The sequence below is a fragment of the Ochotona curzoniae genome, unplaced genomic scaffold, assembly GCF_017591425.1.
Source record: "Ochotona curzoniae isolate NIBS_2020 unplaced genomic scaffold, NIBS_Ocur_1.0 scaffold_2683, whole genome shotgun sequence".
Classification (NCBI taxonomy): Eukaryota; Metazoa; Chordata; class Mammalia; order Lagomorpha; family Ochotonidae; genus Ochotona; species Ochotona curzoniae.
The window spans coordinates 4,652,476-4,672,491 of NW_024467100.1; the positions used below are offsets into that span (position 1 = coordinate 4,652,476).

The following is a 20,016-nucleotide window of genomic DNA, read 5'->3' on the forward strand; positions in this document are numbered from 1 at the left end:
CTGACATCCCATAAAGGCACCAGGTCAAGTCCCCGCTTGAACTTGAACTGCCTGCATTAGTTCAAGTCAGCTGCTCCACTTCAGATCCAGCTCCCTGCTGATGCACTTGGGCAAACAGTGGAAGATGGAACAAGTGTTTGGGCTGCTGCATCCATGTAAGCAAACCTGGCTGAAGCTCCTGGCTCCCAGCTGGGGCCTGGCCCAGGCCTGGCCACTGCAACCATTTGGGGAATAAACCAGCAGACTAAGACTCTCTCTCCATCCCTACCTCCTCCCCTGTCTCTGCCACTCCCTTTCTCCTCCCTCTTTCCCTCTTTCTGTGAAACTCTGCCTTTTAAATTAATAGATTTAAAAAAAAAATCACACACATGGGGGTTTCAAGAGGTTCATGGAAAATCTTTACCATCCTGCAATTCTATTTTCCATGATTTTTTTTTTAACTGCCTCTTCATCTGCCAGAAGCAGTAGACCTTTACTCTAAGAGCTTATACCCAATTCAGAGAGACATGGCTTCTGAATGGTCTTCCCTAGCTTATGCTCAGAGCGAATGGCACTAAGTTGGGATGCCAATTTGTTCTGTTCTCGCTGGCTGGTAGCCTGTTCTGGATCTTATCGATTACCTGTGAACTTGTACCTGCGGGCTCCAACCAATTACAGGCTCTGATTCTTTCGTAAAGCTCGCTCCCCCTTCCCAGCATGCACTGAGATTCTGAGTTAGTGTCACCCAGACAGAGCCCTGCCACCAACTGAGCGATGCACCCCCCACCAAAGCTCCAATCATCCTCCCTCAGGACCCCCAAGGAGCCAGAGCACTAAGCTACAATGCTGTTAGTATGAAGGGAAGCACAGCCCCATCACCATGCATTGCAGACTGGCTGGGATATTTACTTGTGATTGGCATCGGCTGTGATGGTCTCTGACTTCCCATTTGTAGCACTGCTATGTAGGAACAAATAAGCATTAATGGGAACGGAAACAAATCAAACAATAACAATGAAGTGGAGTTGCAAAATATACTTGAATGAATGGTAAATCATAAATTGGATACAGGAAACTTGAAGTGGTTTTAAACCAAAAAAAAAAAAAATGGGCAACGATGAAGCATGAGGACAATGTGGCATGGCACCGAGTAAGCTTGTTGGAAGACAGAGCCTGGGAGCGGCCTTGGGCTATGGAACCGCCATTGCTCCTGCTTATACAGGAGACATCAGTAAATTCTAACTCCCAGAGTTCTCTGGGGCTTCTGTGCTCTTAAAGACATAGCAACATGTCTGTCATTTAAGTACAGAAACACTGAATGATTTTCTTAGAAGGGGCAAGTCTAACCAGTCAATGGTCTTACATCAAAAATTACACTTAAAACAAAGGCCTGTTCTTGGCATTTAGAACGTCCATCCTTGGCTTCTTACAAGGCCAAAACCTTTCTGAAGCTTGAATCAGTCAATGCAACCGGCATTCCCTTCCCTTGGTGGCATCTTCGTCGGCGACCTAAGACCTGAAACGGCCATGGGGAGAGCTGCCAGGGCCTTCGCCGCACAGGCAGCCTGCAAGGGGCGCCTGGGATGGATCTCACACATTCTCTTGTAGTGAGGCCACAGATACAGGAGCAGCAACAAGCACTCCCTGCGGCTGTGAGGGACTTGCTGGTGGCACAGCATGTTGCTAATGGGCTTTAACCACGAGCCTAGACAAAGAATTATCTTTGTAAGACTCTTTGGGAGGAGTCATTTCGTAACATTGTGGGGATGTCTCCAAAAGAGAGAGAGAGAGTCAGAAGAGACTCCTCTTTAAAATAAAGCTGTCTTTCTATTTCTAATGGGCAAAACTGAGTGGTTATTTCCCATCAGGAAATGAGCACACAATACAACTCTGCTTTTTTAACTAAGATCTAGAAATACATCAGACAGAGAGGAGAAGGAAATTCTAGGGACAAAAGGAAGGAGAGCAGTCACACAAAAAGAAGAGAGAGACTTACCGGGGAATTGCGGGCAGGCGAGAGCCATTTTCATCTATGAAGTGGCCCCCTGCATTGAGCACCCAGCAGTGATGCAGGGACATCAGCGCGTGCCTGGCAGTAGTCGGGTTGTCCTTGCCATTCTGACTGTCTGCATTCTTGAGCGGGGAAAACTCATCTTCCCGTAACACCTCATACACCACAAACCTCCTGCGGGGAAACCAGACAAAGACTTCTTTCTTCGGAAATTAAACCGTACCCACGGCTTCTGACTCCTCGCTACAGTCAGACCTTCTGCTTCAATAACTTCATCCAATTTCAGATGAAGGCTGTCTAAAATAATGTTCATCCGGAACTCAAGGATGTTGGAATTGTGCTCTCCTCTGAGAAATGAGAAATAACTTCTACCTATAAGACACGTCACTTTAGAGCTGAATGACTGGAAATATAAAGGCACAAAGATCACATTGGCATCTGGTCTGGAGAGGAAATGCAGGCCAAAAGGCTGTAATAGAAATGTACATGAGGGCCCGGCGTGGTGACGCAAGTGGTTAAGGTCCTCGCCTTGCATGCCCGGGATCCCATATGGGTGCCGGTTCTATCCCGGCAGCCCCGCTTCCCTTCCAGCTCCCTGCCTGTGGCCCGGGAAAGCAGTCGAGGACAGCCCAAAGCTTTGGGACCCTGCACCCACGTGGGAGACCCGGAAGAGGCTCCTGGCTTCGGATCGGCATAGTATCAGCCGTTGCGCTCACTTGGGGAGTGAATCATCGGACGGAAGATCTTCCTCTCTGTCTCTCCTCTCTGTATATCCACCTTTCCAATAAAAAAAATAATAATAAAAAATAAATCTTTAAAAAAAAAGAAATGTACATGAGATTACTCATATACATCATTTTTCTTCTCCATTTTCATAGTGGGCAAATTCTGATGCATACATCTCCGCATCCCGAGTGTTTATAGAAAGCTACAGTTACAGGCAATAAGAATATATTCCACACACAAAACGGGTCACTTTCTTACTTCAGTTTCATTAATCTCTCAGCCAAAAAAAAAAAAAAAATTAGTAACTTTACAGGACAAATAACGGGCTAGCTGATATGAAGTAAGAAACACTCTTCACCCACGCAGACCATACTGCTGGAGTGCTCGTTTATACAAAAGGCTGCATCTAAGTCACTTGCACATACTGTCAAATGTTTCCTAAAAATAATTTCTTAAAGGCAAAAAGCTATATTTCAAGACATCTATGTAAGCTTACTAGTGCTATTCAAAGCATACTTTGCAAACTGGAAGATGTCAAAGACAAATTTCTCCATCTTTATTCCATTTGGTTTGTCTGGCTTGATTAACTGCCCCTTGGAATCCACATACGGAATCTTCTTTTGAGCCACATGATGCTGCAACTGAGGTTCATAAATACTAGGAAATAAAGGGGAAAAAAAGACATAATTACTTTCCAAGATTCAAACTACCAGAAAATCTGATTAGAGTCAAAAACAAATGGCATCAACAATCAGGACTGAGATTTTAAAGGAACGCTTTAGCTCATGCTTCAATATCAATCAACAGATGACTTCCACATTAACAAAATACATGCACAGGTCCCAGCGTGGTTGCCCAGTGGCTAATGTCCTTGCCTTACAACCACCGGGATCCCGTATGGGCACCGGTTCTAATTCTGGCTGCTCCACTTCTCATCCAGCTCCCTGCTTGTAGTCTGGGAAAGCAATAGAGGACGGCCCAAAACCTTGGGACCCTGCACACGTGTAGGAGACCCAGAAGAAGCTCCTGGCTTCACACTGGCTCCACTCCAGCTATTGGGGCCACTTGGGGGGTGAACTAACTGATGAAGATTTTTTTCTGTCTCTCCTTCTCTCTATAAATCTGACTTTTCAATAAAAATAAATAAATCTTTAAAAGAAAGAAAAGAAAAAGAAAATACACAGCAGACTCAAATTAGTGCCTTACTCATAACTTGCATATCTTTTATAAAACGTTTTACTCTTGGCCCTAATTTCCCCGGCCGAGATCCTTTCATGTGTGGAAAGGACATAATAAACGTTAAAAGTTACGAATAATAAAGTAGAAGACAGCTACAAACAAGAAAAAAGAATGGCAAACATTTTGGAACTGGATTTGAAATTCTAACGCACAGCTTAACAACATTTCAAAAGCTGTTCATCTTGAATGCCTAACCCAATCAACCGAATCAGAGTGAGAATATCCTTCACTATAAAACTCTGGTGAAGTAAAGCAGCCCTGACTGTGTCCTCTGTGGCAATACCATGCTGATTTCCTTCACACAAGTCTCAAGTTTATTCTTTACTTTTTAAACATACTAGTTCCTAAATGCTAGTCTGGAAGCAGCAGAATTAAAATGGGCAGTATTATAAAAACATAGATGTGCTGTGTCACCCTACACAAATTCTGATTCAGTTGATATAGGGTAGACATCTATTTTTTAAAATGTTTTAATTTTCACTTGTTTTTTTCTGAAAGGCAGAGAGATAAAGACAGACTGAGAGAGATACTGCACCCATTGTTGCATTCTGCAAATGCCTTCAGCACTGGAGCCAGGACAGGCCAAAGCCAGGAGCCTAGAACACACGCCAGACTCCTAACCGGGTGGCAGGGACCCAGGTGTCTGACCCATCACCTGCTGCCTCCCAGGATGTGCGCTAACAGGAAGCTGGATTGGCTGCAGGGGTGGTAAACCAACCCGGGCATTCTGATATCTAACGTGGACAGTCTACGTGGCGTCATAACCACGACTCCTGATGCCCACTCCCATGTATATTTTTAAAAATCCCAGTTAAGCTAGAGTTTCACTTCTTATTCTTTGTCTCCACAGACTGTTGCATACAGCTGGGGCAGGGGTGGGGGATGGGGTGGGGCAGAGGATGGAGTGTGAGAGGAAACGCTTTAGACTCTAGTTAACACACTGGAAAAAGGTACTTACCAATTGCCACTTTAAATCTTACTAAAAACAATCACAACGCAAGACAAAGTTCCACTTTAAAAGTGATCCTGGGACAAGCATCTGGCATAGCGGTTAAGACACCCTAGGGCCTGAATCGCATAGCACAGCACCTGTGTCCAAGACCCAGTTGGGTTTTCAACTCTAGTTTCCTGAAATTCAGACCCAGGGGCCAGCCCAAAGACTTGAAACCAAGCGGAAGACACAGATTAAATTCTGTGCTCTTTTGCAATTGGTCAGCTCAGCCCCAGTTATTTGCAAACCTTCTGAGTGGTGAACCAGTGGATAGAAGATTCCTCTCCGCCTATCTTTCTGCCCTCAAATAAATTTAAATAAACACACACACATACATAAACAGAAAGTGATCCTCAATGAAGATGAACTCTGTAGGACAAGGAATTGTAAAGTGTCTACCTAAGATTCCAGAGGCTTAGTTTCTAATTCACATTAAAAGCAACTGTAAAAGGCACCCCCATCTTGCCCGTACTTGACAACATCTTTCAGAAACGGCACAGTGAAGAAATGGTTGGCAATGTTCCCCGCGTTGAACATCAGTCGTCCATCCGAGCTTCGCTTCTGAGCTGTTGCCAGGGAGATCTCACTGTATTCGACCACCTGGTACACTCCATCCACGCGGCAGACCACCCCAACTGGTTCTGTAGGGTTGGTTTTCTCCACTACCTGTCATGGACGACAACAGCAACAAAAAGATAAAACTAGAGGAAGAAATTTTGACTGAATCCTTCTTCCACTGCCAAAGGCCACATTTACAATACTGCTTGCAACATCTTTCAGGTACTAAGATAAAAGCAACCTTTATAACTTTAGTCAACCAATTATCCATTGCTGGATTCCTGGGCAGGTTATACTCTTTTCTATTCATCACCCAACCATGTAGACGAGAAATTCCAACATAGCCACGGATCCCAGCAGAGATCATGTTCAATCAGGAATAATCAAGTGTAGTCCACAACTTCTAGCTCTTTTATATTATTTATTACTTAATTTATACTTAACTACGCTTACCTACTTGAAGAATAAATGAAATAAAAGTTCTTGGATTCACATGACAAAAGCCATCTTATTTCACACGGCCTAAAAGCAATCCTTCAGTTGAAAATAGCATTTCCTGCACTGTCATTCATAAATTCAGCAATGTCCCCATTTTGTAAGGGATCTTGATAAACAGGGTTAAGACAAATGACTAGGATCCTATTCCAACATCACAGAGATCCACTCGTATTACCTACTTCGCATATCAGATTTTGTTTGAAGAGATTATGCCTCAAAAAATTTTGAAAACTAGTGATTTGATGATTTTTCAATTGTTCTTGGCTGGTAGGAGACAGAAGGGAATGTATCAAAATTAGAGAGAAAAAGTAACTTGAGTATATAACTTAAAAAAGAAAAACAAAACTCCTCCCTGGGGCCAGTACTGTAGTATAGCAAGTTAATCCTCTGCCTGCGATGCCAGCACCCCATATGGTCCCAGCTGGCTTGAGTCCCAGCTGCTCCACTTCCCACCCAGCACCTTTCTAATGGGCTGGGAAAGTGGCAGGAGGTGGTCCAAGAATTTTGGGAGATTCAGAAAGGCTCCTGGCTTCAAAGCAGACCAGCTCCAGACATTGCAGCCATTTGGAAAGTAAAACTGTGGATGGGAGATCTCCTCGTCTCTCTCTCTCTCTTTCTTCTCTCTCTTTCTAGTAAAGTAAATAAATCTTTACCCGCCCCCCCCCCTAAAAAAAAGCCAAATTCCTCACTTATCCAGAATGACTATTTAGGAGACTATTATTAAAGAACTGCATGCAATGCACTATCATAAAATCAGGTTCAGATGAGATGAACAAAAGACTCAAACAAACAGTATAAATATTGTAAGGCATTCTTTTCTTTGTGTTGCCCAATAAACAATCCCACATGCTTCAGAGTACTTATAATATTTTGTCCCCAATCTCAAGTCTTTCCTGAATACACATGAAATTTCACCAAAAAAGCTTGTTGAGTAACTCATTTGCTTCGCAGTAGCAGCCTCTCAGCTGAGCAGAGCCACTAGAGCAAAGTTCGTTCACACCGCAATTAAAGATGCAGGCACCGAGTCAGGCTCAGTGAGTCAGGGATCCTGAGGGTACACAGACTGCTGTGTAGTTTCGCTGCTTGTCACACTGCAAGGAGCACAGTATTCAATGAAAGGAAACTCTCTAAAGGAAATGGATGAAACTGGAAGGAAACACAATACAGCAAAACGAATGAAGGCAATCACAAGCCTATTTGCAATTTATGTTGATCAACCTATCACCACCTACTGTGGTCACAGCCTACTGTGGGCAACTGACTACACAAGAATTTTAGAATGCATTCCTCCCATTTGCATTTTTTTAAGGTACACACGAATTACTTTCCAAGTACCTCTATGTGCCCCTTCTCACAACCAGCCATAGCAAATAAAACTAAATAAATTCACAATTTACAAGTCCCCAAGCTAATATGCCATTGAAAGATTTACTTCTATGAAAACTCTTGACTTCCAAATATTACAAAGTTACAGAAGAAAACATTGGAAAACTGCACAAAAGGTAAAGCTAGTTTACATAGTTTAGTTTGCCCTAGGAGGCCCAACTCTGGATGAAGTTTACAAACCGTATACCAAGGCCAGCCCAAACGCTTGAACTACCAGCAAATGCATCACATGTGATGTGATGTAACACTTAGACCAGGAGTTGAAAAACGTGAATTTTTTAAAGAAAGATTCATTCATTTATTTGAAAGGCAGAAAGAGAGAGGAAGATTGGTTCATTCTCCAAAGAGCTATAAATGGCAGGGACTGAGTCAGGCTGTCAGAGGAGCCTGGAACTTCATCTGAGATTCCATTGTGAGCGACAGGGTCCTAAGAACTTAGGTCTTCCTCTGCCTCTTTCTCAGACATGTCAGTCTAGGGAATGAGACAAAGTGGAGAGGCCAGGACTAGAAATCGGCACTCATATAGAATGCCAAAGTCACAGGCAGCAGCTAAGCCAGTTCCATCACAATGTCAGTCCTGAAACACATGATTTTATTTTTTAAAGATTCATTTATTTATTTGAAAGGCAGAGTTAGAGAAGGAGAAACAGCGAGGCAGAGCTCTTCCATCTGCTGGTTCATTCCCCAAATAGCTGCAACAGCCTGAGCTGAGCTGAAGCATAGAGCAGAGAGCCAGGAGCTTCTTCTGTGTTTCCCCATTGGCTGCAAGGGCCCAAGAACTTGCCATCCTCTATTGCTTTCCCAGGACAAATCAGAGAGCTGGATGGGAAGTGGAGCAGCTGGGACTTAAATGGACACCCACGTGAGATACTGGTGCCACAGGTGGAGGCTTAGCCTACTATACCATGGCACAGCTCAGAGAACAGATACTTTTACTAGGAAAATAATGTTTACATCAACATTTCTAACTCTTGTAAAATGTTTAAATTCTAGTATGTTTCCTATATACTACATAGTTTGTTGCCACAAAGGAATAACTTCTATACTGTCTCCTATGTTGAAAGGAACAGTGCCAAGGACAGTTTTGTTATATAGTATTACAAACCTCCATCCATGCTAATACTCGTGCTGTAGTACTGCAGAAGCCATTCATTTCCTGAACTGTTCCTGCTGCCAACCTGCATATTTTCACCATAAGGACACCGCAAGAGGCAAGTCCAAATACGTTCTTTCCACCACATTTCTCCTACCTATCACTACAGAAACTTAACTGTAGAAAAAAAAAAAGAATCCAATTGAATACAATACGATCCTAATGACGACCATGTACTTTCTCTGGTGCTGACAAATAACCCTCACGTACTTCAGACTTTTCCTTGGGATTGACAAGTATACAACACCGTTTCTAGAATGAAGTATCGCCAACTTAAGAAAAAGGGCAGGGAATGGCTCTAAAACACTCAGATCATCCTAATCAATTCTAATCTGCCTGCTGGCGTTACCTTCGCCCCGCAGTCAGCTCCTTTCTGGATGCAGAAGCCAATGAAGCGTGGGTCTGCCACCTTGACGAGGATGTTGTCCACACAGTAGACATGAACGATCCGGAGGCCTCTCCGCTCCATGTCCTCCACAATGCTCTCAGCTGCCAGGGCCCGGTACAGCCCACCATTGCCATCTGCAAAAGGTAACAGCCCATCGGTAGCGCACCAAAGCCCATCATTACGGTCACCCAAAGATTATTTAACGTTTCCAAACTAAGGTGAAGATCTCTGAGAAAGTTTCTCTTTACAGAGAAAAGAAAAAAAAATCCTAAATATCCATAAGACAAGATCCAGCTGTCAACATGCTTAAGCATCCAGAAAATTCAATTATTAATGCAGGATAGCCAACATGAAAGATGACACTTTTTTTTAAACTCATATCTTTTGAATGTTTATTTTAAAACATAAAACCTATGCTGATTAGGTAATAGTTATTTGACACCTTAGTAACACAGGCAGGAATCAAATTAGTTTTTTTTTTATTAATAATCACCTCAATAATTTCATGCATCTCAAAAATAAAAATACAAAAGCATTCTAAACCAAATAATATTTCCAAAGTTTCAACTATCTACTTGAAAGGCAGAGAGGGAGGGGAGAATCTTATTCATCAACAGGTTCACTCCCCAAATGGCCAAAATAGTGGAACCAGCCCAGCTGAAGCTGGAAGCCTGGGGCTTCTAAATCTCTCACATGGCTCAGGTGTCTAAGCACTTGGGCCATATTCACTACTTTACCAGGTGTATCAGCAGGGAGCTGGACCACAGGGAAAGCAGCCAGGACATGAACTGGCACCCACGTGGAATGGAGTGCCACAGGAGGCAGCTTTACCCCAATCCTAAACCAAATGACTTTTAAGGACCTATATGTACACAAAGGCCTTGGTCATTTAGGCTACACGTAAGTAAAAACTTCTTCTCTCTCCACCTATTTTCAGCAACGAATTTTTGTGCACTTCTTCCATCAACAACTATCCCTTAAGGGATAAGGAAAGATTTTTAAAAGGTTCATAAACTACAGCTAGGAAGAGTGAACTATCCTATTAATGAAAAAGAGTTTAGACAAAAGTTTAAAAAACTCAGATGAAATAAAAGCCTATCACCTGGACAGCACCGCCATTAATATTGCTTATTTCACTTCAACCTTTCTTCTGAGCACAAATTCATATAAGTTCATTTGTACGGTTAAGATCATATTTGGCATGACCATGCATGACTACATGAGTGGTACATTGCTTAATCCTAGTTGAACGCTTTCAGTAAAAACATCACACACGGAATGCCTGGAATTGGGCAAAGTGGTGGCCCAGATTGCAGGGTATGCAATCTCAAGCGCATTTACATTCTGCTAATCTATTGAAATCATTCTTCTTAATCATTTAATATCCCCAAACAATTATTTGAACATTACTTATCAACTAATGCTATTTACAAATAACTTAACACTTCATTTATTAGATAGCTTCCTGTTTTCATCTATAGCATGATCAAAGTGAATATATTGAATGCTGCTCGAATTAATAGACATTCACCAAAAATATAAAACTTTATCCAGCCAAACAATGGGCACCTTCATCTTTTTAAATAACTGTTGGGGGGGGGTGGTTATCCTTGTGACACACAGCTTCCCATTTTGGACTGCCAGTTCAAGCCCCAGCTGCTCGGTTTCTGATGCAGCTTCCTGCTAATCAGCAGTGGGAGGCAGCAGACAGTGACTCAGGTTCTGCAGCCCTTGCCCTCCCGGTGGGAGACCGAGATGGAGTCTCCAGTTTATATATTTATGTATTATTACACTGATTTTTAACACACAAATCACCATATTAAGAAGGAAGTCACCATTTAAGGATTTACATGATGGTCATTTCTAGTCACCATTAAACAAGGATTATTACAAACCTGGAGCCATAGAAAGTTTATTCTTCTCTTCCAAAATAACTTTCCCATCAAAACTCATAGCAGGAAGCATTCCCTGCTGAAAAAAGATCACATTCTCCTTTTTTAAACCAAAGTACTTGTGCTTTGTGAAGAATTCTTGTGTAGATTCCATTGTTCTGCCACTGGTCATTATATACCTGACAAGAGAAAAGCAGATCTTCTAAGCAAGGCTACTATGAGCATTTGGGCAACGTACAGTTCTATTTCCGAAAGAAAATCTTGAAGAACTCTTGCTTCTTATTTTCACTTCCCTCACCTTCTCCTGATAGGACACAATGATCAGCAGCTGCACTATAAGAATGTCTTCCTACAATTTCATCAACCCATATGCGCAAAATTATCTAACGATATTAAACACGCCTCCCTCAACAGTAAACCCCTACGGCCTACAGAGATACTTTAGAACTCAGTGAAAGTATTTTCTACACTTAAAACTATTGTTTTAAGCAAATCAGAAGAAGGGAGGAATCGTAATACAATCCAGAGACCTCTCGAGATTATTTTTATCCAATTTTGAAAAGGAAGCTGGACTCTGCTCACCCTCCATTTAGAGTAAGAGTGTAATTACACTCTGCTGTCACAAAACTCCAACTCTTGCTAGTGTGACAAAATACAGAAAAAAAAAAAAACATCTATAGCCACAATTAGTGACTGCGGTAGTTTTTGCCTTCATTAGAGAAATCATAGCGAAGCAGGGCTTTTGTCTGCACTGTTTACTGATTTAGCCCCAGCACCTAGAAACAGGTCATTGATATTTGTGGAGTGAATACATGACTGAAGAAAAGGGTAAAATCTGCCATCACCATCATTAACTATCTAATAAATCATTTTAGTTGTTTAGAACTTTGGGTACAAAAGATATAGGCTTGACCTAGAAGATTATAAAAGAGATAGCTACAGTCCCCTTTGTAAGCAAACAGAAAGTGTGGGTTGCATGAGGCCAATGCTGCAAGCAGAATGCAGGCTGCTTAGAACACAGATATTCCTCCAAATCCCCCACGGGAATCAGTCTGGGAAAAAAAAAATGGGTTCACAGTGAGCTAGTGTTCATGCTGGAAAGAACTAGAAAAGCTGGGAACATTACAGGGATTGGAATCGAAATTCCAGACAGTGTGACTCTTTCAGAGGGAACTGAAGGACACACAGCTGCCTGGTCCCCAAGGCATTTGCCGATCTGTAGGTGCAGGTTAGTGGCAGAGAATCTCAGCTTCGCCCACAGACTGCCTCTGGGGGAACAGAAAAGCCAGCAGCGATTTTGTTGGCCACATGGGACGGAAATAGCAAGAACAGAGAAATAGGGAATCTGCCACACACAATTATTGCCCCTCGAGTGATTTTCAGAACTGCTCTGGGAAAGACGGTAAAGACAAAACACTTCTAAACCGCAGAGCAAAACTCATGCCTAGGAGACACATACTGAGCAAGCAGGCGCTGAGATAATGCCATACTAATAGAGAAGGACAACAGAAACGTGGCCCTTGGCAGACAGATCAGTGCAGCCCCCACGTGAAGCTCACGTGGAATAGAGGAGAGCCTGATGATAGGACTGGAGCAGCACGCCCACGTGAAATGCAAACAGTCCGAGCGCTGGTTTGCTCGGCAGTACCACAACACTGGTCCCTGTACATTACTTTCAACGTGTGACCTTATCTCAAAAGTATGTGAAAAGTGGAATTAAAACATAATTTTTCTCTTGGGGAAAAGAAAAAATTTGAAGTCATATACAAAAAAATCTTCATAAAAGGTCACAGAAAATGTGTACTGTAAAAAAAAACTAAACTTGGATCTCAAAAAATCTTTTTGCTCCAAAATAAATCTTTCTTTAAATCATGTTTTGCTAAGAGTTTTCAAAAGTATCAAATTTGGCCCGGCGCAGTGGCGCAGTGGTTAAAGTCCTCGCCTTGCACACCCGGGATCCCATATGGGCGCCGGTTCTAATCCCGACAGCTCCACTTCCCATCCAACTCCCTGCCTGTGGCCCGGGAAAGCAGCAGAGGACGGCCCAAAGCTTTGGGACACTGTACCCACGTGGGAGGCCCGGAAGAGGCTCCTGGCTTCGGATCGGCATAGTATCGACCCGTTGTGCTCATTTGGGGAGTGAATCATCAGATGGAAGATCTTCCTCTCTGTCTCTCTTCTCTGTATATCCGCTTTACAATAAAAAATAAAATCTTTAAAAGAAAAAGTATCTTCATATATCATAAATGTGAAGCTCCCATATAAATCGGTAGTATCTGGAAACATGTCTGTTTATGAATAGCACAGATATATAATTGAATTATTATAGAAAAGCATATGTTCCGACATACTCCCACAATGACACATAGCTTACCATGGAATGACGCATTTGTTGCCATAACATTTTTCAGCTAACTGCTGGAGCTTCAGGATACGCTCCGCTTGAATCTGAAAAAGTGTCTTGTGAGATGGCAAACCAACATCATACATGCCCTTGGGATATGCAACGCCAAGCCTCGTCCCCTGCCCACCAGCTAGAAGAAGGACTGCCACTTTGTTCTGAGAAATCTGGAAAAGTCCTAGAAAAGAAAATACTTGTATCACAAAGCTGCTAAAGCAACACTTCAGTATGAAGCATATACAGGTAGCAGCAAAGACCTACAATATTTCTACAAAGACAAAGACAGCAAGATATCCACACACAGTCATGGATGACTATCTTATTACTAGAAACATGAATATTACCAAAACGACTAAATTGATATAACACCACTAAATACCAAACAATTAAATGATGGGTATATTTCAATGAGCTGATAAAACCTTTTCTGATAACTTCGGGAGGAACAGAATGTTCTACAAGAACTGGACTATATACTGGAAGAGGTCTGAAAGTCAACAAAAAGGATAAAAGAAGATACAAGGGTTTTAGAATGAATGATGATACTATTAAATTACTTTCAGCCTATAAAAATCAACCAATAATAAATAATCAATGTGTTTGAAATATATGAAACAAGTTACTGCCCTGTCAATACAAAAAAAAGAAACTTTAGGGTGGGCCTCAGAACAGGGCATCTTGCTAGGATTCTGACTCCAGCCACCACGTGCACGTGGTGAGCTCTCCCCAGGCCTGCCTGGGCTCCAGGGGCTGCTCCCTTCGAGGTGAGTACACTGAGGGGGAAGTCTCCGTGGCTGGGTAGGTCCAGGGCCCACCCACCACCCACATTGAGCTGTGAATGGTATTGGGGAGGGGTGCGACCTTGGGCCTGGGGGTTAAAACTTCCAGTAGCCTCCCGGCTGCTGGTGGGCCTCAGGATGGGGCGTCTTGCTCGGATCCCGTCTTGCTTGGATCCCGACTGCAGCCACCACGTGCACGTGGTGAGCTGTCCCTGGGTGGCCAGTGCTTCATTTGGTGTCAGGCTCTGCCTGCTGGCTGCCTGGCCAGGGAGCTCTGGGGTTTTGGTTCTTTGAATCGCTGCTTAGGTAGATCCAGGTTGATCCCACTGTGCTTCTAGGATGCGAGTCAATCCTAAAGATTCCCAATGACAGTAACTCTTCCTTGGAAGAACTTGTAATCACTTCACAATGCTGAGCACGGAACAGCAGCTCATGTAAAAGCCAAGGGTCGGGGCTTGTCCAGCAGGATATGCTATTGCCTGACATGATGATGGATCAGCAGACGGGTCACATTAGGCAGGGCCATGACATTAACTAGCACTTGAGAACCATATCCAGGGGTAGATTCTGTGGGGGATGTGAGGGCCGCACCCTGAGAAAATTCTAGCCCCACTGATTACCTCAAGAGTTGGGGTGGTGATGGACTAAGCCAGGTGTGATCAAGGAGCCTGCCATCAATCAGAGGTAAAGGAACCCACAACAGTCTGGACTGGTCAAGGCAGCAGCACCCGAATGTGCATCCTGAATAGGGTGTGGGGTGGGCCGGGCTGCAACATTCACCAGTTCATACATGGCCAAATGGAAGGCCAGATTGCGCCCGGCACTGGCCTAAAAGCCCATTGGCATGTACGAGAAATGGGCCGGGGAGTAGATCAAGTGGAGGAACTTGGGAAACTCCCCTGGTGAGTCATAGCTCCCACTTGAACATGTGGTCCAGACCTGGGGGTCGGACAAGCTGGGCAAGTAACTCAAACATTTGGCTAATGTGTCAATTGGTAATGGAATGGAATGCACTAGGCAGGACTGAGCAAACCTTAGCCTACAAACTAAACTAGAAACCAGGATGGAGCACAAGTTATTACGAGCTAGGCTCTTGCATCTACTAGTCTGCGAGTGTCAGGGACGATAAGCCACAGTGTCTAAGGCAGGGGTCAGGACAGGTGAGGGGATGATCCAAGCTAAGTCAGAGCAACCACTACCATGCACCTGATCTATGACTGGGAACAGGCCCGACTGGGGAGCTAAGGAGACATCATAACTGGGTTGAGGCTCCCACCAAGGGGCACAGTGGCTAGAATGGGGGATGCGTTCTAATCTCGGTTGTAGTCTCCTTTGGCACTAGTGTGGACAGGGACTGGATGCACCATGCCGGGCCAGACCCCAACACCGTCTGGTGTCCTGGAGGACCAGGGTAGATGTGGGATGGACTAGGCTAGGTCTCAACCCCTGCTGAGCCATATGTGAGCCATATGTGGGTATGGACGAGCCACAACTGGGCTGAAACATTCAACAGCAAGAACCAGATTGGGTTGAAGGCCAGTCAGGAAAAGCCACTGCTCCTGCTAGGACAGGAGGTAAACCAAGTAGGTCTGGCTCATGGAACCTCTGGTATGCACAAAAGCTGGCATTGGAAGGGGTCCTGATGGAGGAACCTGGGCAACTCCTCTGGCAGGACACAGTCCCTGCAGGTAAGCACAAGAAGCATGATAGAAAACAGCCCAGAACAGCCCATGGAAAGTTTCCCACTGGCTTACATTTAGCATGGGTCGGGAGCAGACCAGGCTAAATCTGTCCACATCATCCACTGGCAAATCTGAGCACAGAACAGAGTGTGAGTCGGGCCAGGTTCGGTCATGACAAAAACCAGGGCACAATAAGGAATGCCAAGGTGAGGTTGCCTGTACCAGATGTGACCACAGCGCCCAACCAGCATGCGTGAGAACCAGGAAGGGAGGGGGCAGAGCCAGCAGGGGAATAAGGGAGGGTCCCCTTGCCGGACAGCTACTCCCACTGGAGAGTGTGGGCTGGGATGGGGACAGACCAGACTAAGCAGGGCTACAACACCTGTGCGCCTCATGTGGACTTGATCAGGGAAAAGCCAGGCTGGGCTGATTATTCCTACTGGTGCAAGCATAAATTAGAGTGGGTGAGGATTGTTTGGGCTTAGCTGCAGCATCAGGTGGCAGAAGCTGGCACTGGGGGCTAATTCTGTCAAGTCAAACCACAGAACCACCTGTAGAGTGCATAAACCGGAAGTGAGAGGGACCTGGGAGGCAAATAGTGGGCTCTTCCCTCTTGGGTTATCACTCCCACGGAAGGGTATGAAAACTAGGACGGGGGCTGGGGTGGCAAGACAGAGAGGCACTCAACAACATCCGTGAGGGCTGGATAGTTGAGCTGGTTGGATGGAACTAAGCTTCAATACCCACTGACATGTACAAGAGTCAAATGGGACTGGTCTGCTACACATACTGCCATACCAGGGTAGGGGGCGAGCCTGGTGGGGGTTATTGTGGGTCGCCCAGACTAGGCTGCAGCTCCCACTGGTTTATATGAGGGCCGAGTATGTGCTGGGCAGAACCAGGGTGGACTGCAACACCTATTGGTTCCAGTGGAAGTCGGGACTGAAAACAGAACCAACCCAGCAATTGCAACCACCAGCTGATCATGGCGATGGACTGTGCCAGGCCCTGTGCTTGCTAGAACACACAAACATCTGGACTGGAATATCTCAAAGTTTCTTTGGGGATCTCCCCAATAGAAATGCCAGACGCAGAACCCTAACCAAGAAAAGACAGAGGACAGAACAAGTCAATCAACCCCCTCAGCCATGTGTTGGCAGCGAAATATTGGGCAAATGGAGATTCTATGATGGACTATGTCAATCAGTGGATTCTTCAATGATCTCATCGTGCTTGGAGTGGTGAGACTGACAGCAATTCATAACTGGTGAGCTATCAAAACCACTTGAGCAAATATGTCAGAGCACGCCCCACATCCGGGACTTGGGGTGGGTGGGAAACTGGGTGGGGCTTCTCCCTTAATATCCCCCTTTACCTCAGATACATGAAGGAAACAATATGGAAATAATAGTCCTTCCCACTTCCCAATAGCCCTTGAACCTTTTTACCCTAATTAACTATGTAAAAAGATTGTCAAAACTATAATAATAATTAAAAAAAAATAAACTTTAGGGTCAGCATTGAGGCATAGAATGTTAAGCCACTGCCTGTGACACCAGCATCTCACGTTGGGACCCTGGTTCAAGGCCAGGGTGCTGTACCTGCAGTCCAACTCCCTGCTAATGTGCCTGGCGAAGCAGCTCAGGATGGCCCAAGCATCTGGGCCCCTGCTAGCAGATGGTGCTCCAGGCTGCTGCCTGTGGCTGACCAGCCCTGGCCATTGCAGCCCTTGGAGGAGAGAACCAGTAGATGGAAGAGCTCCTTCTCTGTGTTTCTCCTCTCTGTCACTGTGCCTTTCAAATAAACACAAATTTGAAAAGAAAAGAAACTTTCAGTTAGGAAGTCAGTATGACATAATGGTTAAGCACCAGACTCTGAAAAGGACACCCGGTTTTAAAGTCAAATCAAATGAAGAGGCTGGGGAGAGGTTGGGGGAATCACCCACGAAGCGTATTTTGAAAACTTTTTAGGCAGTTGGAAATGTTCTGTATCAAAATTACACATTTTATTATTTATTACTATACTTCAATAAAATCAGTTAAAATATTTTTTAATGGGCCATCTAGAGAAGCTCAGAATGATTTTGAGACTCAAGAGTCTATTATAGATTTATTTCTTCTGTCCAGAACCTGGTAGTTTCCACCCATCATTAGCAGATATTAAACATGATGCTTGAACAAGAATGTTATCCTTTGAACCAAAATGAATTCAAGTCAACGTTCTCCCTAAATTCCCAAATACTGAAATCCTTCACCACATTCTGCGTTTGTGTGCACCTTAGCAAGCCCATAACTATCATGTCACAAATATGAGACTAAGATCTAAAGGAACAGGGAACCATATGAATCGTATTTGAAAATTGTTCTACATTTGATTGTTGGCCTGGGGCTAAGAAAACTATAGTTTCTAGGAAATAAATTTAGTTCTGCTGTCACTGACTCACAAAGCATTGTATTAAAATAAGTCCACAATCCCTCAGGTCAGATTTACTCACCATGCAGAACTCTTAAAAATGTAGAAAAGGACTAGAGTGCATGTGCAGGATCTTCAAAAAAGCTCATGTGAAGTGCAGATCATAAAAAAAAATAGGCAAGATTTCAAAGCTATTCTTCACCAAACAAAATATGTATTATTTATTGGAAAGGCAGGTGACGGAAAAGAGTGGAATAGAGGAAAGAATCTTCCATCCACTTATTCATTTCCCAAAAAGCCTCCAACAACTAGGGCTAGGCCAAGGGGAAGCCAGGAGCCAGAACTCCAGCTGGGTTTCCTTGCCACATACCTGGGCCATCATCCACTGCTCCCTGTACATGTTAGCTAGAGCTGGATCAGACAGCAGGGACCAGTGAAGCCAAAAAGCAAGCTAATCCTCCGCGTACAGCATGCCAGTTGGAATCCAGACTGCCCCACTTGCCATCCAGCTTCCTGCTAATGGTCTGGGCGAGAAGTGGCAAACCACCCACCTGCACCTGCGTGGGAGACCCAGAAGAAGCTCCTGGTTCCCAGCTTCAGATCAATCCAGCTCTGGCCATGGTGTGTATTTGGGAAGTGAACCAGTGGATGAAAGATCTCTGTCTCTGTCTCTCTCTATTTCTCTTTCTGTAACTCTGACTTCCAAGTAAAATAAATAAATCTTAAAAAAAAAAAAAAAGTGCACAGTATGCAGGACTCGAACCAGGCACTCCAGCATGGGACACAGGCCTCTCAGACCTTGCTTAACCCACTAGACAGCACCTGCCCCGAGACTTAACCTCTTTTAATTACACCTTCCACAAATTGTCAAGTACCTCATGAAATAGTAACTGATGGTTGTCTGGGTAACCGAAGGAGGGTGGAGCTTGCCTCAAGTCCAGTCCCAGGCTGCAACCCAGGACAGAAGGGCCTACAGCAGTGAAATCACCACTGTACCCATGAAGGGCAGAAGCGACCTGCTACAGCTTCCAGGTTGAGGGGAGTTTAAAACCCCCCTTTCAGGGCTCTTCCTGGCTTTTTCCATTTGCAGCCGCCTCCGCTACATCTGCCTATCCACTGCACCAGGAAGAGAAGCCAATGGCCGCGTTTCCCTGGAATAAAGGCCATCTAAAGTCTTATTAGAGATTCGGCTGAGGTATTCTTTTCCTGGTGGTTGGCGAATCTTGCAGTAATAATGCTATTATAGTATATACACAGCATATCTGAAATACTGCTCTTCATCACATTAAGTTTCTCTGTTCAAGCAAGATTATGCTGTGCAACAGATTTTGTATTATTCTAGAATTGCAGATAGTGACCTATTGTCTGGGTACCTGCATATTACCCAGAATGTCTTCCAAAAAACGCGTTTGATGCACCTGTGGTACTGGACACGGAGCTCTTGGCCCTTTCTTCACATGGCACATGGGTTTCAGGATGTTGACTGTTGAGGTGGCTCCCATCATAAGTCTAGACTTCTTTACCCTTACTTCAGTCGTTACCTGCCTTCCCGGAAGCCAAGTTCCCAGAGCCAGCACCTGCTCCATTCCATTCGGTGCTTCTATAGGTTCCAACCAGGTATCAAAATACACCTGAATAAACCTGTATCTTCATCTGATCAGTTCTCTACTTTCCTGCTTCATTCCAAGTTTCTAATTTTCTGTTTTAAAGTTTCGCTGGGCCCGGCGACGTGGCCTAGTGGCTAAAGTCCTCATCTTGAACACGCCTTTCCATCTTCCCACTGTAAAAAACAAGTTAATAACTTTCTTCCAGGAGTTATGTCAACATCTCATCAGAGGTTGAAAAGACTTTCTCTTTCCAAGCTGTAGTGAGACCTTACAGGGCAAGTCCATCGCTCTTCTTGCACTGTTAGGGTGTCAGT

General features: G+C 44.3%; 1 protein-coding gene across 3 annotated transcripts in view; it reads right to left on the minus strand.

Annotated features, from left to right (window-relative positions):
• Positions 1-20,016, minus strand: part of UAP1 (UDP-N-acetylglucosamine pyrophosphorylase 1) — a 37,593-nt gene that overhangs the window by 4,804 nt on the left and 12,773 nt on the right. For 2 of the 3 annotated variants that reach the window (XM_041003246.1, XM_041003245.1), the window contains exons 3-9: positions 13,196-13,400; positions 10,825-11,000; positions 8,891-9,063; positions 5,419-5,612; positions 3,233-3,373; positions 1,976-2,164; positions 889-939 (exon numbers count right to left, since the gene is read on the minus strand). In XM_041003246.1, coding sequence (XP_040859180.1) covers positions 889-939; positions 1,976-2,164; positions 3,233-3,373; positions 5,419-5,612; positions 8,891-9,063; positions 10,825-11,000; positions 13,196-13,400 — 1,129 coding nt within the window. The remainder of the gene's footprint in view (positions 1-888; positions 940-1,975; positions 2,165-3,232; positions 3,374-5,418; positions 5,613-8,890; positions 9,064-10,824; positions 11,001-13,195; positions 13,401-20,016) is intronic. The other variant, XM_041003247.1, reaches the window with a different exon arrangement.